This window comes from Lepus europaeus, chromosome 2, assembly GCF_033115175.1.
Source record: "Lepus europaeus isolate LE1 chromosome 2, mLepTim1.pri, whole genome shotgun sequence".
NCBI lineage: Eukaryota > Metazoa > Chordata > Mammalia > Lagomorpha > Leporidae > Lepus > Lepus europaeus.
The window spans coordinates 157,543,596-157,569,966 of NC_084828.1; the positions used below are offsets into that span (position 1 = coordinate 157,543,596).

The 26,371-nt window shown below is 42.6% G+C and overlaps 1 protein-coding gene across 2 annotated transcripts in view; it reads right to left on the reverse strand.

Moving 5' to 3' along the window:
• Positions 1-25,020, reverse strand: part of ZNF385D (zinc finger protein 385D) — a 371,759-nt gene extending 346,739 nt beyond the window's left edge. The window contains exon 1 of one of the 2 annotated variants that reach the window (XM_062179219.1): positions 24,939-25,020. In XM_062179219.1, the coding sequence (XP_062035203.1) occupies positions 24,939-24,960 (22 nt within the window). In that variant the 5' untranslated portion in view covers positions 24,961-25,020. Of the gene's footprint in view, positions 1-24,098; positions 24,154-24,938 lie in introns of those variants that run through there. The other variant, XM_062179226.1, reaches the window with a different exon arrangement.
• Positions 25,021-26,371: the final 1,351 nt, after the last annotated feature.

Genomic DNA, 26,371 nt, shown 5'->3' on the forward strand with positions numbered 1-26,371 from the left:
ACTCCCTTCCCTTTCTCTCCCCTTTGCCCTTGAAAACCAGTGCTTCCAAAAATCTGGTGCTTAGCCCTACCTGTTTGGCTTGCCTCCTCTTCTCTGCAGCAAGAAATGCAATGGCTTTCACAAAGCAGTCCCAGGCCTACTTCTCAAGGGTCCTGCTGGAGGCACACAGAATGCTGCTTTGCTTCCTGGTGGGCCATGCATGAGGCCAGGGGACTGTTATGGGCTCTGAGAGGTGGTGTTGCTTTTCTTTATTCGACTGCCTCCTGGGACCCATTAAGTCTGTGCCTCACACCTGAAACTCTGTCTTCTGCCCCCAGGTGACCTAGAGTCTCTTGGCAACCCCACACAAAGGAGATCAGAGCATTTCTTCAGATCCCAAACCAATCTAGAACCCTGCTGGCACTGAACAAAGGTCCTAACACCTGCAAGTGAGCCTAACTGCCTCCAAATCCGTGTTTTTGGGCCACCTTCAACAGATTTTCCTGTCTCCCTGATTCTTCATCATTCCACACACTTGTGTGAACTTGCTCCACCTTTTAGATGCTGGCTCTATAACCTGGTTGTCCTGGATTACTTTCTTCACTCAACGCACCCCTTTGAGTCCTGACTCATGCTTTTTTCCACCCAGCTACGTGCTGCCTTCTGGTTCCAATGCCCCATAGTTGAGCCGGTTCAGATTAGAACCCAGATGGTTTCCTCAGTATTAGATAATGTGAAAAGACCAGGTCCTCAGCCAGCTAATAATATAGGATTTTCTTTCCCAGGCTCAGGTTACAAAAAAAAAAAAAAATCAATGCTTTACCAGGACACAGAGGCTCAAGTCCTGGGACACCACCCTAGCATACCCACTCTAAAAGAAATAGAAACACGCAGTTAAAAAGTTACCTCACTTATCTTTTTAAGCAAAAGTTTAGACAAGCAATGAAAACCCTATAAATTTCTGGAGATCCACTACAGAGTGGGTGCTTTACCAGGGTTAATCCAGTGGATCCCCACTGTAATAGAATGAGCTACATCTTTTTGGCATTTTACAGGGGAAGAAGTTTAGCCTCACTACAGACAGGGGCACGTCCACCTTAGCACAAATGTGACTTTTCTCAGGATATCCTGTCCAGCAAGTGAGCTCATTCTCTGGAGTTCTGCCCCTTCTCCCTGGCACAGCATTTCGCACTCATAGCACGTACTATATTCTAACATAGTATATGCTTTTTTCTTTTCTTTCTTTTAAGATTTATTTCTTAATTTGAAAGGCAGAGTTACAGAGAGGGAGAGACAGAGAGAGAGGTCTTCCATTCACTGGCTCACTCCCCAAATGGCCACAACAGCGGGAACTGGGCTGAACTGAAGCCAGGAGCCAGAAGCTTTCTCCAGTCCTACCACTCCCAATCAGGGGCCCAAGCACCTGGGCCATCTTCCACTGCTTTCCTAGGCCATAGCAGAGAGCTGGATCAGAAGAGGAGCAGCCAGGTCTCTAACTGGAGCCTATATGGGCTACTGGCACCCATATGGGCTTCACCTGCCATGCCACAGTGCCGGCCCCTATAGAATATGCTTTAAAATTAATTCTGTTTGTTGTTTAATGTCTGTCTCTTCCCAAAAAAAAAATAAATCTTTTGCAAGGAGAGACCGGTCCTTTTGTCCACTGATTTCCCTCCAGCATCTAGAACAGTGCCTAGAATACGGCAGAGCTGAGCATCTGGGGCAGGAGCCCCACTGAAACAACACCTGAATATCTGCACTGCCTATGCTCCCAGACCCTGCCCTGTGATGCTCCATCTGAGTACAGAACTAGAAATCCTATTTCATTCCATGCTGAGCCACTCACTCTGGCAAAGATTAAGGCAGGGTGAACAGGAAGTATCTCGCCATCATTGTAGTCTCACAGGCGGTAAAATCCAAATACTCAAATCTACCATTGCACCTTGAAGTATAAAGGTTTGTAATTAGTGAAAATTTCAAAAACAATAGAACCCTAAAAACCCATTGCTCATTACGGCATATTTCTTTAAATATTTATTTGCTAGCTATTGGCTGAAAGGCCCTCATTCAAGCTATTTTAAGACTAAATTTGTAACCCACAGTGAAAATGGATTATCTTCCCACTCCACTGTCTTTGAAGAGAAAATTGTCCTTTCCAAAAGCATGGAAGGCAGTGTGTCTCAAGGACTTTGGCAATCTTTATTGTCAAGTCCAAGGAACTCTAGTGGGATTGAAAGCTCTCTGCTCCCCCACCCGCACCTGCCCAAGGTACTTTAAAGACAAGGTCTCAGGCTCACCTAGTGCTCTGCCAGGCCAGCTGGCTTTCTGTAACCTCCCGGAATCAGTCCCGAAATGGGTTGTAAATACACTGGGGGGGGGGGGGGGGGTTCGTCGGAGAGGGAAAAGAAAACAAGGCAGGTTTGGAAGGATAGCCACAGCTCAGAAATCCAGGGCAACAAAGAGGAAAAACCCGAGTACGCCCAGGACAGGATACCATGCATGACACCTGCCAGACACCGGAACCTGTAATACTGAGTTGGCTGGGGAAGAAGAAAGGGATAATAAGATATCTCCCTGTAGCTAGAAGAGGATTAATGGTATATCCCATTCGGAGGAACTCATCAGCTGGGTTTTCATTACAATCCCTCCACACAGCTACTAAGATGCAGGAGGACCCTGCCTCAGGCCTCCATCACAGGCATGGACTTCATTCCTTCATCTATTCAGTTTTCCTCCATTGACTAAATTTTCACTGACTATATCACTTCCTGCTAGATAACAAAATGCTGCTAGCTAAGAACACAAAATCATGTATACTGATTTAAGAACAAACCGTTGAAGAAACTAAGACACAAATGTCACAGGATTTGGCCAGGGTCACTCTGCTAATAGGCCCAATCGGTATGGACACTGGGTCACCCGACTGGAGAACACAGGTTCTACATTGCTGCTCAGCACTTGATCAGAAATGGCCCTCCCTGCAAACTCCTGCAACCTAAAAATAGAGATGGTTCCTGATCATAATATCTGCCCTGAAATCTGAAAGAGACAGTTCCAAAAGGGGAAAAGACGATGCCCAGCCATGCTCTCCAAAGCTGGCCATGCGAAAGAACACCTGGGAAGCGTTTACTTGTATTTCACAGTCATTTTCAGCTAATATGCTTATTAACCTTGTTCATGTAGTGACATATAAATGACAGAAAAAGAGTAGCTTATTAACTTAATGCCATATAACCCTTGATGAGACAAAAACAGTAAAACAGTCATTCCACTGTTCTGAGCACATACTATGTGCCAGGCATCCACTGCTCTCATGCTGAGGATGCAATAGGGAACAAAGGGCCTCAAGGAGCTTCTATCCACATAGAATGAGATTAAAAGTCCAGCTCCCAAACCTGATAAATGTCCAGAGTTCTTCCCCCTCATTTCTGAAGTGTACATGGTCAAGCTACTTCAGCTATTAGAGATCATCTTGAAGTTTTATGCTCTAAATGATTGTCACACTTCTGGGCCTCACTTTAGCTGATGTTACACCCTAGATTTTGTTTCCTTGTCTCAATATCCAGATGTACTTGTTTTTTTTCAAGGCTAAGCACTACTCCAGCATTTTGAATGTGCCTTAATTTTACTTAATGCCTTTCCTACTGATGTTCTCTTTTGTTGTTTGTAGTTTGTTTTAAGAACCAACAAAGCATTCGATGTCCTTAATGACATGTCTGAGTAGCCCTTGGCGAATAAACAGTGTTAGTAAAATGGTGCAGTCTTAATTGTGGTGTGATCTATGCCCCAGATACCATCCTAGGCTCTAGCCCCTGCAGGCCATCACTGGAAGCCTGGCGACCCCATGCCCCAACCACAGCTGTCAGCTTCACCCCCACCGTAATGGGATTTGCTGCTCCTACTTCCCTGACCGCCTGCCGGCAAGAGTTTAACAGGACCTGTTCCTGAACATGTGGCTCTCTCTTGATCTTTCTCTCATAAGCTCTTCTCCTCTCTCTCACCCTCTCACCCTCCCACCCTCTCACCACTGGCCCATCAGGCTTCCCCCAACCAACAATGAACCTTTCCTCTAACTCTGGTGTTTGGTGTATTCCTGGTGGCCTTACAGACATACATACGTTCTTAGCAAAAAATTTGTTAGGGCAAACAGTATCACCACAATATATCTATAGGTAGATATAGATATAGATATATATTATTGATTAGATATAGAGTAAGAGATAGTTGATATTTAAATAGATGGTAGATATATAAACAAATCACTTTCTACAGAATTTGCAAAAGTGAATTTCATTTACAAAACTCTACGAAGAAGAGCTAATTCCCACTCCAAACTTTTAAAGGATTTCTTCAAATTTTAAAATTTATCAATCTGTTAAGTGAAGGAATATGTGTATGTGTGTGTGTGTCTGTGTGTCTGTGTGTGTGTGTGAGTGAAGTTGGATATATTTTTATTGGTGATACATCTCTTTATGTGCAATGCACTCATTAATTTTCCTCTTTAAATAGACATTATTTTGTGCAGCAGTTTTAGGTTCACAGCAATATTAAACAGGAAAGCACACAGACATTTCCCTTTCCCAGAATATAGTTGGGATCCTACAGTACGTAGTCTTTTCAAACTGGCTTCTTCCACTTTGTAACACACATTTAAGGTACTTCCTTGTCTTCCATGGTTTGACAGCTCATTTCCTTTTAGTGCTACCACTACACTGCCTTAGTTTACCACCTTTGTCCATTCATCCACTGAAGGTCAGTGTGGCTGGATGCAAGTTTGGGCAATTATGAAGAGCGTTCCTATAAACATCCAGGAGCAAGTTTTTGTGTGGCCATAAGCCTTAACTCCTTTGGGTAGATACTAAAAAGACTGACTGATATATCCATGGTAATATGTAAGAAACTGCCCAACTATCTTTAAAGTGCCTACACCAGTTCTTATTTCCAAAGGCAATGAAAGGGAGTTCCTGTTGCTACACACCCTTTCCAGCATTTGCTGTCCTCCTTGTTCTGACTTTTGACCATCTGGAAAGGTGTGTGGTGGTATCTCACTGCTGTTTTAATTTGTACTTCTCTGAAGTCACATGATGTGGAACATTTTTCATATGCTTATTACCCATTTGTATATCTTCTGTAGTCAAGCATCTGTTAACGGCTTGGCCTCTTCCCCCCACCCCACCCCTTTAATCAAGCTCTTTGTTATCTTAGTCTTGAATCTGAAGGGTTCTTTTGAAAAAGAGTCATTAACCAGATATGATTTGTCAAACATTTTCTCCCAGTTGTGATAATGATGTTTTACTTTCTTATCATTATCTTTTACTGAGAAGAAATTCTTCTTTTTTAAAGATTTATTTATTCATTTGAAAGTCAGAGTTACACAGAGAGAGAAGCAGAGGGGGAGAGAGAGAGAGAGAGAGAGAGAGAGAGAGAGAGAGAGAGAGGTCTTCCATCCGCTGGTTGACCACAATGGCCAGAGCTGCGCCGATCCGAAGCCAGGAGCCAGGAACTTCTGGTCTCCCACGTGGGTGCAGGAACCCAAGCACTTGGGCCATGTTCTACTGCTTTCCCAGGCCATAGCAAAGAGCTGGATTAGAAGTGGAGCAACCAGGACTCAAACTGGCGCCCATATGGGATGCCGGTGCTGCAGGCAGTGGCCTTACCTGCTGTGCCATAGCACCAGCCCCAAAATTCTTAATTTTAATAAATTCAATCAATTCTCTTTTTTTCATATATAGTGACTTTGGTATTATATCTTAAAAATGAATTTTCATGGGGCTGGCTCTGTGGTGTAGCGGGTAAAGCCGCCATCTGCAGTGCCATATGGGAATCAGTTCTAGTCCCAGCTGCTCAACTTCCCATCCAGCTCCCTGCTAATGCACCTGGGAAAGCAGCAGAGGATGGCCCAAGTGTTTGGGCCCCTGCACCCACATGGGAGGCCTGGAAGTAGCTCCAGGCTCCTGGATTAGGATCAGCCCAGCTCTGGCAGTTGTGGCCATCTGGGAAGTAAACCAGGGGATGGAAGACCTCTCTGTCTCTGTCTCTGTCTCTGCCTCTCTGTAACCTTGCCTTTCAAATAAATAAATAAATCTTTAGAAAATCAATTTTCATATCTAAGATCCTAAATGTTTTCCCCCTGTGTCACTGTCCACAGGATTTACAGTTTTACATTTTACATTTAGTTCCATCATCCATTTTGAATTTTGTTGTGAAGAGTTTAAGACCTGAATTTAGATTTTTTTTTTTTTTTGGTATATGGATGTACAGTAATTCCATACAGTTCTTTTAAAAGACTATCTTTTATCCACTGTATTATCTATGGTTCCTTATCAAAGATCACTTGACTATAATATCTATGTGTGTCTATTTCTAAGATCTCTGTTACATTCATCTATTGTCTCTCATTTCATCAATACCACAGTGTCTTGATTACTGCATGTTCAGATTCAGTTATGAAATAGTAGTGCTCCAAATTTATTGTTCTTTCAACATAGTGTTCACTATTCTGGGTCTTTTGCCTCCCCTTAGAAATTTTAGAATAAATTTGTCAATGTTTGTTATTTTTCATCCTTTTTTTCTTTTTTTCTTTATTTATTTATTTATTTGACAGTCAGAGTGGATAGTGAGAGAGAGAGACAGAGAGAAAGGTCTTCCTTTTTGCCGTTGGTTCACCCTCCAATGGCCGCTGCGGCCAGTGCATCTTGCTGATCCGAAGCCAGGAGCTTCTCCTGGTCTCCCATGCGGGTGCAGGGCCCAAGGAATTGGGCCATCCTCCACTGCCTTCCCGGGCCATAGCAGAGAGCTGGCCTGGAAGAGGAGCAACCGGGATAGAATCCGGCGCCCCAACTGGGACTAGAACCCAGTGTGCCGGCGCCGCAAGGCAGAGGATTAGCCTGTTAAGCCACGGTGCTGGCTTCATCCTTTTTTTCTAAGTTGTTTGTCTTACCTTATCGATGCTTTACAAGCTTACTGCTTGTAAATAAATAAGAAATTAGCCATTTATCTGACATTGGTGTTATAAATATTTTCCAGTTTTGTCATTTGTTTTCTGCTCAGTTTCTTGGTTAATTTTCCCAAGAACAGGTTATTAATTTTATGTGGTTATATTTATAAATTTTTTCCTATAGAGCTCTGGGTTTGTGTCCTGATTACAAAAACCTTTTCCACTACAGGTATATAAATATTTTTCATCCTTTCCCCTATATATTTATAGTTTCAATTTCATGTTTGAATCTTTGCTCAAGCTACAATTTATTTTGGTGTAAGAAGTAGAACAGGAGTCTACTTTATTTATTTCTCTAAATGTTTATCCAGTTATCTCCAAACCATTTGTTTCTCTTCTCAGAGATGAACTGACATGTCATATTTGCTATAGCCTAAATCCCCATTCACAAAAGTATTGAGATTTACTTCATGATATTCTGATCTGTTTTTATTATCAATTTTTCAGACTGAATTATTTTTGTAAGATTTATTTATTTATTTTGAAAGTCACAGAGATTGGAAAAACAGAGCCAGAAATCTTCCATCCACTGCTTTACTCCCCAGCTGCCTGCAATGGCCAGTGCTGGGCCAGGCTAAAGCTGGGAACCAGGAGCTCCTTCCGGGTCTCCCACACTGGTGGCAGGGGTCCAGGCACTTGGGTTTCCCTTTTCTGCTTTTTCCAGGCTGTAAGCAAGGAACTTGATTGGAAGCAGGGCATCTGGGACATGAACAGGCCCAAATGCGATGCCAGTGTCACAGGCGGCACCTCCACCTGCTTTGCCACAACATAGGCCCCCAGAATGAATTATTTAATTATTGTAGTTGGGTGATATGTTTTATGTTTTCCATCAGAACACTCCTTCTTCATAATGCCCTGGTGTGTTTACTATGCTTTTTCTTTTAGTTAAATCATAGAATCATTTTCTCTAATTCAAAACTAAACCTTATTGGTATTTCCAATGCAATTGCATCACATTTATAGGCTGGTCTATTAACAACTGAGAATCCTGTCATATTAAATGGGAAGGGATTGGGCTAAAATATTCATTTACAGTTTTTGATTCAGTAGATGGAGACTAGGGAACAGGAAATCTAGAAATTTTAAAACATCCCAGGTTTTTGCACTGATAGGGTTGGGAAATATTTTTTATAGAAATAGAGAAAAGATTCCTTACTCCATTTATAAAGAATTAGATGATCTTCCCAAAGGAGGTGCCTTGCAGCAGATCTTGAAAAATTTATGAGCTTAATATACTCTTATATAAAAAATATAAAAGGTGGAAGAATAAGAGAGAAAAAATGAGTGCTTAAATTTGCAGGGACACAACGATAAAAACAAACTATGAATCAGGTAAAGAGAATATGAGGCCAAGTCTCAGAGAGTTAAGCAGCAGGGAGAGCTGGGCTGGGGTGGCACAGTGTATCAAGCTGCCCCATATGAATGTCAGTTCAAGTCACAGCTCTGCATGTCCAGTCGAGCTCCCTGTTAATAAGCCTGGAAAGGCAGTAGAAGATAGTCCAAGTTCTTGGGCCCCTGCTATCCACTTGCGAAAGCAGGACAGAGTTCCATGTTCCTACTTTCAGTCTTGTTCAGCCCTAGCCATTGAGGCCACTGAGGGCATTTGGGGAGTGAGCCGGCAGATGGAAAATATCCTTGTCTCTCTGTTTCTCCCTCTCTCTGTGTCACTCTGCCTTTCAAATGAATAAAACAAAGCTTAAGTCACATAAAGAAACAGCAAGTAGTCTGTAGGGCTGGATTTTAGGATATGATAAGGTAAGTTTTATAAGATAAATCTGCAAGGTTACCTAATTGGGGCCAGAATCTGGACTCTACTGATATCCTGGGTCAGAAGTTTGAACCTCACACATCAGGAAATGAGAGTCACTGGAGGCATCTGCATACATGTGTGTGAGTGTATGTGTACATGTGCGTGTGTGTGTGTGTGTTTGTGTCTGTCTGTGCTGCACAGGTACCACGTTTGTAGTTTTATCTTGAGACAGCAAAGTACTGGCTGAGTTGGAAGCACACAAGAGTCAAGTCAGCATACTCATTAGGGACGGTTACAGCAGTTCACACTGGAGATAAATGATGTGCACCGCTGACAGTGAGGAATGGAATGAGGGAGACTTGATTGTGCCTTTGGGACTCATGTGGGTTGCAATGATTTATTACTCAAACAAGTTCCACCCTTTATCCCCACAGCTATTGTAAGATCAGGGACTTCTATGGATGGGAGAGATTTGTGTATTCATTTAGACCGTGTGAATTGCTGGGATCTACCCACATTCTTATTGCAAACAGAGGAGCTCTGAATCCAGGAGGCAGAGATTCCACAGCTTGCTCCTCTATTTTCTGTGTGACGTCTATTTTCTCATCTACACAATGAGATGTACACTACTTATTTCCCTTAATTCTCTAGAAGACAACTGACCCAGGGCCACCCTTTATATTCCTACAAAAGATCATGGTTCTAAGAAGTCAACAGAACTGAATTCTAGGCAGTTCCAGTGCTACTCACTGTTTATTTGGTTTAGATATTAAATCTATTAACCTTTATTTTTCTCACCTTAAATATAAAGTGAGGAATCTGAAGATATTAGATGTCAGGTGAACATTCCAAGCTGCCTTGCATATCTGAGATTCTTCTAGTGCAGATTACAAAAGGCTTGCATGGTCCTGGATGGGAGGGTGGAGACTTTAAAGGGCTTAATGAACAGACAATATGTAAATTAGGATACTAGACTATGATTTGTAGATAGTATTCCTAATTTACATATTATTAAGTGCAATGATTACTGATTTCCTTCATTTAATTTTCTTTACTTTGACATCACTGGGAACTGCTGGGCATGGTCCAAAGAGACAGCAGGTAACACTAATGGTTCTCTTTCCAACAGAGGAGAAAAGCTGATTGGTCTCCCCCTTCCTCCTCATCGTGTGTACTTTAGAATATCACTTTCAATACTGTACATAACTTAGCAGGGACTGCTATGATTGACATCAAGCCTCTTTGATAACAAGGCCAGGAAAGCGAACACCTCTACTCTGTAAAAATGTTCCTACTACTGCAGTTCCAAAGAAGTGACCCAAAAATAGTGCGCTGAACAGAAAATCACCACATGGTACAGTCTACCTTTTGGCACTCACAAAGTCCTAGTTTGAATGTTGTGCCCTTCACTCTCAATCTGTTGGACCTAGGGCAGGAAAATGACCCCTCTTAACTTTCTCTCCTCTTTTGTAAAGTAGAGATGATGACATCCAGCTCATTAAAACAACAACAGTAGATGGTGACCGTAATCAATAGTTGGATACTTTGCTTCTTTCATAAATACAGCACTTTTCTTTTCACTATAGAAACATGGTACCGACATTCTAGCTTATTTCTGAGCTTAATGTGTGCTAAGTAAAAACACCAAAAAAAAAAAAAAAAAAAGGAAGTACATGGAGTTAGGAACAGAAGAAATAACCATGAAAATATTGAATGATATAACTGTGCCTTGTGCCTTTTCATGTCTACTGGCTCCAAAAAACAAGCAGATTTCCAACCATATTTGGGACCATATTTAGCTTTAGATTTAAACAATTTAAGAACTCTTTCAAGGGTCACTCCAATTTTGAAGCAAGAGGCTAAAATTTCACTTACAAGGTTCATTCTTCATGTTGCATTTATCCTCTTTCTTGAACAATAGGGCATCAATTTTATGGCACCATTGCATTTTCACATATCAAAACAGATATCCATGTGGAGTTAGAATAATAGAGGTGAAACTGAAAAGTAGATTGGGAAGGAAGTGAAATTAAAAAAAAAAAAAAAAGGCAAGAAACCACCTCGGCCGGCGCCATGGCTCAACAGGCTAATCCTCCGCCTAGTGGCTCTGGCACCCAGGGTTCTAGTCCAGGTCGGGGCACCGGATTCTGTCCCGGTTGCCCCTCTTCCAGGCCAGCTCTCTACTGTGTCCCGGGAGTGCAGTGGAGGATGGCCCAAGTGCTTGGGCCCTGCACCCCATAGGAGACCAGGAGATGCACCTGGCTCCTGCCTTCGGATCAGCGTGGTGCGCCAGCCGCAGCGGCCATTGGAGGGTGAACCAACGGCAAAAGGAAGACCTTTCTCTCTGTCTCTCTCTCTCGCTGTCCACTCTGCCTGTCAAAAAATTAAAAAGATAAATAAATAAATAAAAATAATAATAAAAAAAAAAGAAACCACCTTGTGTTGTTCTACCATGAAAACTCATACTCTGAGAAGTCTGGAAGACAGTTTTCATATAAACAGCTTGCCAGTTTATTATTCTACTGTTCACTGATAGAAATATATAAATAGTAAAAATGTTCATGGGGCATGTCAGCAATACCTGTGAGAACTACATATCCCTGCTCCAGTATTTCTATAGATAGAAGAGTGCTCCAAGGATCTAAAAGAAGTTTGGATTACTATCTGTTAAGAGATCATTCCATCTGTGGCACATGGCCTGGTAAGTCCAGGAGGAATATAGTGAGAAGTCTGTTATCCTATTTAGATATGTGTGTTCCCTATATCAGGCACAAACACACAGGTAGAGGCCAAAGCACATCCTGGCACACAGCAAGTACGTGAAGGAAGCCAACTATCATTGTGATTAGCATTAGCTGTAAGTCACAATTTTTGATATTTATAGTAGGAGGGTTGATGTTGCATGTTTCATGAGCAAAATCTAATAATTTCTACCCTTAGGTCGACTTCTAAAAGGTGATCTCAGCCTCAGGGACCACCAACATTGGGTGACCACGTGGCTTGCAAACGGAGGGGTTTTGTTTGTGCATTGGTTTGCTCTTTGTTGCCTTCAAAACCCACTGCTCTATTTGAATAGAGAGACTATGCTCCTGTCACAGGGTTTTCAGAGTCTCCGTGCACAGATATGGAAGCTAAAACTCAGTGCAAGGCATCTAAATTCACACTGGAAGACCAAGTCTTGGGTTTTGATTTTTAGTTTGAGTATTTGGTTAATCCATGTATATGAATTTACACATCCCTTGATCCCTGTCTTCCTGTCTATGAAATGGACATGTTGAGTCCTGATGTTGAACACTCTTTCAGAACAGTAAAGTTCATAACTCCAGCAGTCAGAGATAGGAACAGAGAAATAAATCTCCCAGTTGTATCTCATAAACAGACATAAGCAAAAGTGTGATTATACTGGGCCCTTTCTGCAATGGCATTTTATGCTGGAAGAAAGTAAGAGTGGCTTCTGCTTTGTTGTTCATTTGTTTTCTTGTCTAAAATACTAGGCAGCAGCGTTCACTCATGGTAACCCCTGCTACAGAATAATTTGTTGCTTGCAGCTGCCCCACTTACTAGCCAGAATAGAAAAACAAAACTGCACTTTGTTTCCCACGTAGAAGTCACATATCCAGCAGGCTAAATGCTTTGATAAGCGGATAGTATTTGACAGGAGGTGAGTGAATTGGCTTTTTCAGGGAAGAGCTGGCCACACCAGCCTCATTCACTCAACATCAGCCACTTGAGGAAGAGAAAACAGAGCCTTAGGTCTCTATTGAGAAGTCACTTGCATCAGAGCAAGATCTCCAAAGCTTGGCATCACACTCAATAACCATCTATGAATCCAGTGTCCTTGTGACAGATTCTGTGCTAGCAAGTACACAGGTTAAAAGTCTCCTTCTTCTCTCCATGGGCATTTTAAGTTGCAGCTGCGGTGGAGCTGCTGCCTGTCTGTGCATTGCTGTTTCAAGGATATCGATTGTTAACACGATGGGTCAGCAGATGGAAGGAGCGGTCATTAGCTGCAGCTGCCCTCCTATGTGGTTCCAGAGTTCAAGGAAACACTAATGGATAAACAAAGTCAGCTGGAACATGAGGGGCAGTTCAGAATGTCCCAAGGTGGCAGAGCTTTTGCTAGCTAAGCTTTTCTTTCCCTAAACAGCAAGCAAAAATCATTCCTGTTAATGTTCAGAGGTACCAAACCATACACTGCACAGAGAATGACTTCACCCCGGCTTGCCCATCGTGGCCGGGTGATTTACAGGCAGCCCTGTTCAGAGATGACAATATAAATATGGGCACCTGCACTTGATCTTTGGAATACTTCTTCTCTGTAAGGAGTGCTGAGTCAGGTTCATGAATGAGCGGCAACACCATTGCCAACATTTGTGAGATTAAACACTGTGAAAGCAGGACCAGTGTTTTGCATAGACCATATAATTTGCTCCCAGTGTGACCCTTAACATTACTCCACAAATTATTGTTTATTATTTCCACTTAGCAGATAGGGAAACTGAGGCTCAAGAAATCAGAAATTATTAGCCCAGCTTCTCTTCATTCTTGAGTGTTGAAACTACAATTCAAACTCAGTCTGTCAGAACCATAGTGACTGATCCATCCAAGCCTGCCTGAAAATCTACCACTTTTAGCACTGAAAGCCACACATCCTGGGATTGCCCTTTGTCTCTGGCAAAATAGGATTGTTGGGAACTCAACCATGGACCACTAAGTATCTTCTAGAATCAAATTAAGGAGACCTAGGCTGGAGAGTTGACCTTGATTTCCCACATCTGTAGAAAGTGGCAGCTCAGTGAAACAACCTCTAGAGCCTGACTAATCAAAGCACAGTGGCATCTGCATCACCTGGGAGTTCATTAGAAAGGCCGAATCCTGGGCTGCACCTCAGAACCAGCAACTCAGGACTTCATGTTAATAGGTCCCCAGAGGATTTGTATGAGCACTAAACTTTCAGGAACAGGTTTCTTTTTTCTTTCTTTTTTTTTTTTTTAACAGGTAGAGTTAGGCAGAGAGAGAGACAGACAGAAAGGTCTTCCTTCCGTTGGTTCACCCCCGAAATGGCTGCCACGGCCGGCGCGCTGTGCCGATCCAAAGCCAGGAGCCAGGTGCTTCCTCCTGGTCTCCCATGCGGGTGCAGGACCCAAACACTTGGGCCATCCTCCACTGCCTTCCTGGGCCACAGCAGAGAGCTGGACTGGAAAAGGAGCAACCGGGACAGAATCTGGCGCCCCGAGCAGTACTAGAACCCGGGGTGCTGGCGCCGCAGGCGGAGGATTAGTCTAGTGAGCCATGGCACTGGCCAGGAATAGGTTTCTAAAATCCTTTCCAGAACCGTACCATTTTGATCCTGAATCACCTAGTGTAAACAAACTTCTGAACGCCAGCTCTATCAATGTTCCCAGGTAGAAAGAAAGGGTTCTCATCCTTTAGGGACTTTCTCTCTGGAAGTCAGGCATATACAGCACCAGGCATTTTGTAGTGAGGCCCAAACTTCACATCGTAAATGGACTTCTGTGTTGTAGGGGAAAGAATGCAGGCTTTGGATTCCAGCCAACTGGGGTGGAAACCTAGCCACGCCAACTGCTGCTCTAGTGACCTGGGGGTAAGCCTCAGGATGCTCCCTGTAAAGCGGTAAATCCACCCATCTCAGTCGTTCTTACTTCTGGCTCCCCTTCAGAATCAACTGAGAGTTTCAAACCAAAATGCAAATACCTGGCTCCAGCCAGAGAATCAGCTTACATGGGGTCATGAAGGGCCTTTGACCTTAGGATCATTTCAGAGTTCCTCAAGTGATTATTTTGTACAACCAGGATTCATGTTCAAGCTCCTAAGTCTGAGGGTGTGGTGCCAATGAGATAACCCCTGGCACAAAGCAGGCACTTGGCCTGGCCTACGTTAAACTCCTCTTTCCTGTTAGCAGGGGCCACATCACCTCTTGGTACCAGGGCTGCTCATAAGGGAACCTGAGACTCCTCCATGGAAATAAAGAAGTTCAGAAAGCCCATGCCATGGGCTTCTCATTAAAACATTCTTATTTATCAACCAATTTAAAAGAAAGGAAAACTCAAATGACAGAATCAAAAGAGAAATAATTCACTAAAATGCTAGTATTCAGGATCATAAGATTTTCTTTAAGATTAAGTAATCTGCCTTCTAATGTATCCTTTCAACTTATAAAAACGTCCTTAGATAGGAATTCCAAGAATCTGCACAGATCTGTAAGTTATGGCCCACCATTCCCCAGGACTGCAAATGAACACACCTCGTGGTAATAAGCTCCTTCCTTATTGCACACCGCATGGAAACAATTCCCAGCCGTTAACACGGCTTAGCCTCCAAACAAGGGCACTGAAAGTTATGAACTGCGGCTGCACTTACGAGCAGGCTCTGAAAGAGATGCTAATAATTCCAAACAGGAAGGGCAGAATATTGTGGCTTTTTCCCCCCTAGATAGTAGACAGTCAGTAAAGGAAATCTGTTCTTAAAAGTCCAACAACACAAGAAAGGATAGATAAAAATCAATACTAAATCCGTCTTCTCCTCTCAAGCAACTATTAATAAACTGCTCCAGCTTTCAATGTGTCTTTCGGCATTATGGTTTTGGAGAGGAAAGGGATATTGGAGCATGGAATCTCAGAGTTCACACCTGGTTCATTTTCTTTCCTCTGCCCCTCCTTCTGCAATTACCCTTTGTTATAGAATATTAACAAAGAACAGATTAGATATGGCTCTTAAGTAAGTTGAAACTCACAATACACGCGGTTTTTTTGAGGAAGTCATAGCTCCATTCCTTAGCGTACTTGGAAATCTCTGCTGGAATGCTAGATTGCAGAGCTGAACATTTATTTCCAGGTTGTACTTTTTCAAACTCCTCTGTTCTTTCTAATCCACTTGGTTTTTCACAGCATCATAACAAAGCCCATTTATATGGTGTTTGCAGATGACAAAGTTGTGTTCAAATCTTATTGAATTTTACTTTCAGACAGATTTTTTAAAACCCAATCTATAGAGAAAAATATGGTGCAGGGATTCATTCATGTATCCAAAGCCACAGTGCCAGAGGATGGCAAAGGAGATGGTACTTGAACTGGAAGGAGGTGCGGAATGTTCTTCGACCACACTCTTCCCATCTTCCTTGTGCCTTCCCCAAACTCCCACTGATCCTTGAGATACCTCTGCAGAAACACGGAAAGTGCTACTGGTATTGGTGCTATAAGAGCACCCTGCAGGTCTTCGGCTGGTTTATTCTGAGATCTGTTCTTGCCCTGGGGGACCAACACCTGTGAGATACAATCCCAGGCTGCCTTGTCGGTTGGTCTCTGGCTTTGCTCCTCCAATGAAAGACAAAGGGGATGGTGGGAGAAAGGGAGAAGCCAGGGTATCTCCCTTTTCTCCATATTTCGATGTCTTAGGCCTGCCATGATTCCAGCTCCTACCTAGAAGCCTTAGATCCTAGTATTTTTTTTTTCCTCTCCATCTATAACTTGCACTCTCTTGTAACTTACTCCCCACACTGCCTTACCATCCTCCATGTGGTGTCTCAGCTCTTCCCTTACCTATGTAACAAATTATGTGCCTTAAAGTCCTTCTGTGTGAATCACTTAGCATGATTCCAATTTCCTCAGTAAACCCTAACACCTTTCTCATTTTTATACATTTGTTGTGTATCAACATGGGTTGACAAATATAGGAAAGCACTGGGGCCCGTGTTGGGGCACCGTGGGCTAAGCCACTGCCTGCAACACCACATCACATAGGAGTGCCAGTTGGAGTCCCAGCTGGTCCACTTCCGTTCCAGCTCCCTGCCAATGCACCTGGAGAAGTAGTGGAAGATGGTCTGAGTGTTTGGGCCCCTGCCACCCTTGTGGGAAACTGGATGGGGTTCCAGGCTCTTGACTTTGGCCTGGCCCAGACCCTCTGGTTAGAAATGGGTTGGAGTGGTTGGAAGGTCTCTAGCTCTCCCTCTCTCTCTCTCTCCCATTCTTTCAAATAAATAAAGTAAAATGTGCTTAAGAAAGAACTGAAGAAAGAATTAAACTTAAGGGACTACTTACTATGGATTTCTTAGTGTTAGGCATGTGTGTGTACCTTGTATAGCTTAGTTCTCAAGTAGAACTGTGAAAAACATTACTCCAACCATTATTATTCTCCTTTTACAAAGAAACACAATATCAAAATTGTGTGGTGACTTGCACCAGGACTTGGAGCCCATAAGTGGGACAGGCATAACTGTAAATAGCCATTTTATTCTTCTTTATCAGTTATGGAATAAAGATCAGGCTGGATTTCCATCTCAAGCAATGACACAGTTCAGGTCCTTGTAAATATCAAAAGCACATAACATAGATGGCTTGGAATTTTTGGAGGGAGCACTGAGTTAAATAGTGAGACAGCAGAAATATATGTCATAAAATTAATATGAGCTATAATGCCAAATTGGAAAAGCCAAGGCAGTAGAGAAAGCCTGGATCTGGCCTAGAGTCAACTGTCTTAGTGAGCCCTGACTGTGATGAAGAAACACCATTGACTGTATTGCCTAAACAGCAGTAGTTTATTTTCCATGGTTCTCAAGGCTGGGGAGTTCAAGTTCAAGGTTTGGTTTGGGAGAGGGCTCTCTGGCTTGCAGATGGCTGCCTTCTGACATAGGAAACACTGGCTGTCTTCTTCTTCCTGTAAGGCATTGATCCCATTCCATGAGCTCCACCCTCATGCTCTCATCCAAACCTAATTACCTCCAAAAGGCCCCACATCCTATTAAGGACTAAGACTTCAACATATGCATTTGGTGGGGAGGGCACAGCCAGTCCATAACACTGACTCATGCCTTCTAAACAATACTTTGTTTTATTCTGAACAATAATAATCTTTTTTTGTAAAACAAAGGCAAAATAAATAAAATTACAAAATTATGTTATTGTGATTCCACAGTCAAAACACAAACATATGTTAGATCCAATTATTTATATTCATTTCTTTAGCTATCATTAGAAATATTTTCTGTAGCATTACAAGTAATCTTCCCTCCATCCATGCTGTGAACAAGAGTCTAGGCCTTAACATTTGCTAGCTTTATAACTTTGAGAAGTTGTTTCAGTCATCTGAGAGTCAAATTCCTAATCTACAAATAGGAATAATTATATTTTGCACCTCTCCTGTATTCGGTCACTTTCAAGATTAGCAAAAGCACAATGTTAATACATTTTGAAAAATACAAACTGCTATGCAAGTATAAGGGATCACGTTTATTAAAATATGTTTGCAATCATTATTGTATTTTTATCCTCTAAGTAATCTTCCACAGGTACTTTCTTTCATCAGTAAAATGCATGAGTATGAAAAAGGTAAGTGTGAAGAACAATTTTACAAAAGCCTTGCAAATGGTAGAGAAAATTATCTCCATTTTCTCCTGCCTTCACAAATGATAACCCTCTTTCAGCTCTCGTATGTACCTAGGGACATTTCCTGTCTCTCCCAGCCTCCTGGCAAGAAAATGCCAACATCTGGGGTGAATTCACTGCAGCTGATAACTGAAATTGTGATCACCTGAGTTGTTACAGAGTATAGTTTACCCATAATGTATGATGTTTTTAGGTATTCTAACATTTTTGTACATTGGTCCTAATATTCTGTGTTATTGGTCTTCTCACTGAAGAGTCTGTGGTGAAAGAAGTAAATGGAAACAGAAAAAAAAATTAGGAGTCATTACATCTTATTTAAAATCTAATTTCTAAGAACTGGTCCTCACTTCTATTGAGCAAAAAAAAAAAAAAAAAAAAAAAAAAAATCAGATGCAGGCATTTGGCTCAGCAAGTAAGATACCACTTGGCATGCCTTACCCTACATCAAAGAGCCTGGTTTCCAGCTCCAGCTCTGCTCCCAATTCTGGCTTCCTGTTAATGCACAATTGGAAAGCAACAGGTGATGACTCAAGTAGTTCAGTCCCTACACATGGGATTCCCAGATTGAGTTCCTGGCTCCTGGATTTGGCCTTGCCCAGCTTCAACTGTTGTGGGCCTTTGGGGAGTGAACTAGAGAATGGGAGGTTTCTCTCTCTCTCTCTCTTCCTCTCCTTCTCCCTGTCTCTTTTTCTCTCTCTCTCCCTCTTTCCCTCTTTTTTCTGTATCTTTCAAATATATTATGTATAATAAATACACTATATTTATTTACACAGAAATATATTTAAAGTACCTAATGTTTCACAATCAAAAAATATTCTTTCTCTGAGCTTTCATAGGAAGCGTCAGTCGTAACGGATGTGTCGAGGAAGCAGGTTTCCTTCCTCTCTGATCTCCAATGACCCACTCAATCTTGCATATCTAACACATATTTCTAAGTGCCTGGCATTGAGCACACAGATTCAACAACATTCATCCATTAAAACTCTCAACTCACCAATCCCACCCCTGCCCCTACAGCCCCCATCATCCACTGTGTTCTGGGCAGAGAGAATCAGCTCTGAGCGTTGATACTGAAGACTGCTGCTGATTTCCTTTCTGACCTTGGCCAGGTTACTCTTCTTTTCCCTCTCTACTTACAGAAATGTGATACCACAAGTGAGAAAAAAAAAGAAAGAAAGAAAGAAAGAAAGGAGAGAGAGAGAAAAAAAACTGAAAGATTGATAAGGATGAGAGGGGTTCATTGCATTCCCTCCAATGCTGTACTAGAGGTTCCTATGCACTGAGGTTTTGGAATGGAGAATGTTTGGTGGAAACACCTTCCATTTTAAAGGCTGTGCAAAAGCAGAGTGCACATTCAATGAGGGCTGACTTCCAGCTGCTTCATAACGATTTTAACGCTGCGACAGAGCAAAGCGTCTTCCTATTTTCAACCCTAGCAATTTGGTTCAAGCATGATCTCAACTACTTTAAGCTTTGATATTTCTAGCCACTTCTTATGCTGTATTTTCCCTTAATGCCACCAATCATGTGTGAAATTCTGTTGTAAAACTAATCTTTGTGGGAAATGATATGTAATAGCTTCTTTAAAGAGAGACAGATAGAAAGAGACAGGGCAGCCACCATGACCTTTGTTGTTTTTTTGACATGTTTTTCCTAGTGTAATACAAATGTGAGCATTCCTTTCTCAAGGTCAAAGTAGAAGTAGGTTCCTGATTATACAAGCATCTCTCTTGCTTTTGCAGAAAAAAGCCTTGAAAATTATCTGTCTGACTTGTTTTTTTAAAACTTCTAATGTACAAATGGTTGTAAAACCTGAAAGCCAGCTGTACAAAAATAATTCCTTAATATCCATCTTACTAAATCAATAGGTAATGTATTACATTTCAAGTGATGTGAAAAGATTTAGGAATACAAATAAGCTGAGAATGAGCTATGATTTCAGGCATCTATCTAACAAGGCACTGTGTGGTGTTCCAGTGTTAAACACACACACATTAACCAACACATCTTGTCTCATCAAGAGAGGTTTCAGTCTAAAGCAGCTGTGGCCAAGTCTTCTGGAATCAAAGTCGGAAACCATTAATTTAAATTTTTCATTTGTTTTCTAGAATAATTATGCCACCCACAAAAGGGTAACTTTGCAAGTCGTCATTATCTCATGAATTTTGGAACTTATCCTTTAAATACACCATCTCATTTCCATATAATTACAACAACTAAGGAAGTCCTTAAAAAATTAGCTCTAAATTTAAGGCTGTAATAAGGTATTTGTGGTGCTAGCTTATTGATCAAATCTGGCTGACTTCTTAAAACAGGAACTTCATAAGAATTTAAAAGAGAACCGTCCTGAGGGAGAAATCTTTACAGGTTTGGAACTCCTCTTCTATTTCCCATTCCTATGCATGATCCACCTGTCACATTCACCATCCTTCTTATGTTATTACTGAATGTTATTTGGATTCATTTGTAATCAAATGTGATGGTAACAACTCCAAACTTTAAAAGAGAAAATTTGGATGTTCAAGTTCAGACCTGAATTATTCTCTCTCCTTGTCTGCATCAGGAAGACAGAGTATTTAGAAACACTGGATGGACCTAATTCCCCATAACAGATCACTCACTACAAACTAATTAGATGGAGTTAAACGTTTCCTACAAAATCACTAAAACAGAGGAATGTTTTTTCTCTGCTGCCTGCTGTTTTCTGATCATTTCCTTCCTCATAACCTTGCCGCTTGACTGTTTTGCTAACATATAGCTTTGGAGATGAACCTTGATGGTCTAGCCACAACCAGAAGTGTAAATGCTGACTTGAGAATGTTCTAAACATCCCTAAAGGAAGACAAAAGTTGGTTTTAAAACAATAGACAAACATGTCTATTCTAGATAGGGAAACAGGATTCTGATCTACAATTCTTTTTCTTTCTTTTTTTTTTTTTTTTTTTTTTTTAGCTATTCCATTGAAAGCTTCCTCAAGGAAATATTTTTTATTATGGCAGGCACAGCACTAAGTACTTTTCTGATTTTTCTTAGGCATTTCAAAGAAGACAGCTAATCCACAATTAACACCAAGCTGAACTTCAGTGCCTCATTCACACTTTCTAAATTTTGCTTGCCCTTTTCTCTGGGTTTGATTAATACACCATTAATAGTAACATTGACAGTGAGTGCTAATATTTGTTTCTCAGTTGTGCTCGTTTGTTTAAGCCGCAGAATTTCATTTTTCCAGACTATTCTCAAGGAGCAAGCCCCTGTCACTTCTGGGCTGCAAGGGCACCCTCATGTCTATCGCTTGACTTGGGCCTGATGACGTACCGATTATCAGCCACAGTTTCCTCAACACCATCAACCTCCCATTTTTCTCTCTTGATGGCCAAGGGTGAGGCGTGGCACCTCTTGGGTCAACCATGGGCAGTTTATGTGGTTACATGATGTGACCCTTGACAAAAAAAAAAAAAAACACACACACACAAAAAACCACCCCAACAGAGGAGAAAGGTATGAAGCCAGATGGGAAGAGATGGGGGGGGGGGCGGCACTCAGAACTGGAGAAGGTGCATGGTTCCAGCATTCTTCCAAGCACTGCGTGACTGCCTGGATACACTCGGGCAGAGAACGTGCCCTTCAGTCCGGCACACGCCTCGCAACCCACAGCAGCCCGGCAGCTCAGTCTCTTGTACTGACAACCACCCACAGCCTCTCTCCCTTAGTCTGAGGATCAGCCTCCCAGCTGCCTTGCTTTTATTTCTGGATAAATTATTAATGGTTGCTCATCCTTGGCACGTGTAAATTTTAACTATGTAAAATATTTATGGGGGTAGGAAGGGTAACTTCCTAAGTGTTTATTATTTTCCTTTGCTTTTTACAGTAAATCCCATTCAATTTGCTGACTAGGATTTTCCCCCACTCCTTTCTCCCGTGTGAACCTTATATTTAACTCCAACTAATGAATGCAAGATCGATAGAATAAGTAACAAAAGTATCCACGGTGACTGAACAGCGAACTCTTAAATCACTGTGCAGTAAGTGCAGATGAACAATTATTGAAAACACTGCACTAAAATCTCAATAGGAGATAAGCATGAGGCTTAAGTCATTAAGAGAGGCCAGTGGTCTTTAAGTCTGAGACGGCACACTCAAAGCATGAACTGTTCTTAAGAACTGGAAGTATTATCTATGGCATCAACTTGCACACAGGCAACTAACTCCAATCAAACTAGGGCAAGGTCCAACGGTCCAGTCCTCAGGAGAAGAAAGCTTAAAGAGAAGCAGATAGGCTGAGCCAGCCTATTCAGGCAATGATTATTCATTCATATTTGAAAGGAGGCAACACTGACAAATCAGATATGTACAAGGGAAGCAAATGTCCTGCTTTCCTACCAACTGACCCCAGGCCAGAGCATCACCATGCTCTTTATTGCTCCCTGCTGGAGACACACATAAAAGATTCCTGACACCTCTACCCCATTCCCACAAAGCACCAGAAAAGCCAAGAACGCAGCACTTCTGTCCCTTTGTCCCTGTTCTCTCTGACTACAGAAACCTTTTGCAGTGGAAAAATGGAGAAGAAAGTCATGTTCAACCAATTCTCAAAGTGCAAGCACTGTTCTGAAAAATTACCTGAAACATCCGACATTTCAGATACATACACTCATACAAAAATGCACATACAATATACACATTCACAAATAGGGAAACACATACAAAAATGCAGACATGAGTCTATATATACAATGCCTTCCAAATGTCAGAAAGTTATTGAATTTTAACAAGCTTGGGGTGTATCCCTCAATTCTCTTTGCCCTAGCTCCTGTGTCACATATTTTATTAAAGACAGGTGGGCTCCCAGAGTTCTGGATGTCTAACAGCTTGAGTAAGGGGCTGCACAGCACATCCTGAAAGGACTGCCAATCCTGAATCCACATGATTTCCTCCGGGAATAGAAAAACATTTCTCATGTCGGAATTACAATGGGACTGGACCACATTCAGGACACAGAAGACAACTTTAGCCTTGCCTTGCAAAGAATACGGTGTCATCCAAGTAGGCAGAGCACCACCTTTCAATTTGTACTATTAAAAACTTGCATTATACAGTGACACTAATTATCCTGTGAATCATCCTGCTTTACAAGACAGCTGAACCAGGGCTAGGCTAATGAGTAACCTGGGCTAGCCTAGTGAGTAACCTGGGCTAGCCTAGTGGACGTCTCCCCAATAGCCACAGTACAGCCAGTACATCATGGGTGGCCTCTGACCAACACTTTGAGACTTCACTGCTACTCTGGTTAGCTTTATGGCTTCGCCACAACCACATCAGCAATTGTAAGAGGTTGAAAACTTAAACTAAAATTATAATCTACTTCACCATCCATCTATATCATTACTGATGCTGAAATGCTATTTTGTCTGAAAGACATAATATCTTTACAAGCTTTTCCATTTATCAAAAATATATGCATGACAAATGTTGTTTCATTAATTACTAACAAACAGGCTGACTCTGTCCATCATTATCCTCTGGAAGGAAGGGCTGTTTAACTCTGGATTCTGCTTAAATTCATGCATGAAATGAGGATTGCTTCTTTCAAATCAATTTTGGTTATATTAAGACTTCTTTTCTAATGTGACGCAAATTGTAGGGAAATCAAAATGCTGTCAAGACAACTGAAGGCATTTAGCTTTTACAACTTGGGTTCATTCCATACTTTTTCAAACATTTCAGAGGCTCTGGGGAAGAAAAGGCAAAACAAAGAGTACTCACAGAAATAATGCCTCACAAACTAATAATGCATCAACCAAATTCATCTAAATACCTATTTTCATTTGAAGGAAGACTCTAGATTTAAAACGCAAAGCCAATCATGAAATCACCCGGAATATTTGCATGCTCTACTCCCTCTCCAGGTGTTCTCACAGACCTTTTAATATCAGAGAGATGCCCTTAAATGATGCCGCCGCATGGGACTTACAGAAGGAAAGCATAACTTCAACTTCGGGGAGGAGGGAAGAACAGCCCGTCCTAATCCTTGGCTTCTTCTTAGTTAGTGAAGGGGCTTTGTCTTCTCTCCTATCAATAAGTTGCAGCCTCACAGTGCAACCGTACAGCTCCAAGCCCACTTCTTCCACTGCTCCACGGATAGCGCAAAGCTGAGCTGTAGCATGCTTTCTGGAAACGCAGGCGGCAGGGCTGAAAACCCAGGGGAGGTTTCCACCATGGCACAAAACTAAACTGCACAAATGCTTAAAAGCTCCGAGACCTCTAAAGGCTTAAAATAATCTGCATTTTGTGCAAGGCGGCTCCTAGCCAGAGGGAGCCCTGAGACGTGGGGAGGAGGGTTCTCGCTGCTCCACCGCTGCTCGCCAGAGAATGTTTTCCTTCTCTGCCTGGGAATTATGGAAAACCAAACGCCTGAAGAAACGCCCGTATTGACAACGCCTGCACAGCATCAATAGCACAGGAACTTTGTTTCATAGCCCATTAAGTTAGCCCCCGACTTCCCACGCTGCACCATTGCTCCTTCTTCACCTAGTTTAGAAGCCAACTTCAAGCCGACACATCAAGCCAAAGTTTATCCACCCTCACCCCGTCTCTGTTCTTTCCCAACTTAAACTCATGCACGGTTCATTATCAGCCCCAATGGCAGCACAAAGGAAGCTTCGAAGGCTGCACCAGCTTGGTTTTCCAGTTGCCAACTGGAAAGAGGTTTCACGTAATATATTCTCGCGTCTTAAAGATTATTTTAAGGGCTTGTCTGCAATGATTCAGAGCCTGGCACCCCCCGAACGACATCACCAGAGTGAACACTCACCAAAATACATTATGTTTCTCATTAATCAGACAGCTGGAACCCCACCACGGCGTCGTCAGCATCGGCTCGCACTCCAGGCAGGCGCGCAAGGCAGAGCCCTTTCATGCTACGCTCGGCGGCAAGGTCCCCGGCGGAGCGCAGCGAGCGCCCTGCGATCGAGCCTCCTCCGCGGGATGGGCGCTCGCAGGCTGCCTCTCTCCAGCGCTAGGATCGCAGGCGGCCGGAGCGTGCGCTCGGGCTGCCTGCTGCACTGCCCATCCTTACTGTAATCCGACTCCTCCTTGCGATGTCCTTGCCGCGCCTGTGACATCAGGACCGAGAGTACTACAAACAGACCCCCCCAACCCACCCCAACGCACCCCACCCCCGGCGAGCAGCCGCTCCACGAGGTGCTCCGACTGCCTGCCTGGACCAACCATGGCTCTCGGGAAGCTTTGACAAGCCCAGAGACCTGGGAGGGGGCGGAGTGAGGGGCGCCGGAGGCCGTCTTAAAGAGAGAAGGGTCCCCGAATCCACGCAGGAGCACAGGGGAGAGATTAACCAGTGTGTACGGAGGCGGGTGTGTGTGTGCAGGGGGGAACACAGTGAAGGCGAGTTCTGCCATTAAGGTGGAATTGAACACACTTTTAACCCGCCCCTCCTATGAATACCATCATCCTCGGGAAAATGTAGTCTCCCCTTCCAAGTCAAAAAGGCGCTGCGAACAGGGTTGATGCCTTGTGCCTGCGTTCTCCTTTCTCTGGGCTTTAGGGTTTGCTGTTGTGTGTGATGTTGATACGCAGGAGGAATGAGAGGAACACAGGGGACCACTGATGGGGCAACAGAGGTTTTCTCTTGGAAGCCAGCAGTGGGCGAAGGGCAATTTCTTATTACTTGAGTATTTCCTGAGCTGGGTTGCTGGAGAGATGTAAAGAAAAATGACTGGTGGTCAAAGTCACCTCGGAGACGTTCACTTTTCATTTGCTGCGCCCTTTCATGGAAAGCACACTGTGGCTACAGTGATACCTGACCCCCCTGAAGGCCAGAGATATTTAGCCTGAAAGGTGACCCAGATGGTGTCACCATTCAAATCTGGTCACCAATATGGTATAGCCACATGCACGTGTGTGCAAGCACAAGCAGACACACACAAACCCTTTAAATCTGAGATGAGCAGTCAAGAAAGGCAAATCTTAGCAAAGCCTCTGGCTCCTCCAATGGTGTAATGAATTGCAGTCCTTTTCTTACACAGAAAAGGGATGTTATAAAGAAATCCCTCAAAGCTATGCTGATTAATACTTAAATACTCAGCATGGAAGATAATTCCATACAGCAAGTTCAGTTTCCTAAAGACTCATCACTCTGTGTCTCAAATTACTCTCGTACTCCTGGCTGTTCAAATTCATTTTTTTCTATTAAAAAAAAATCTGTGAAATTAATCATCAAAGATAAAC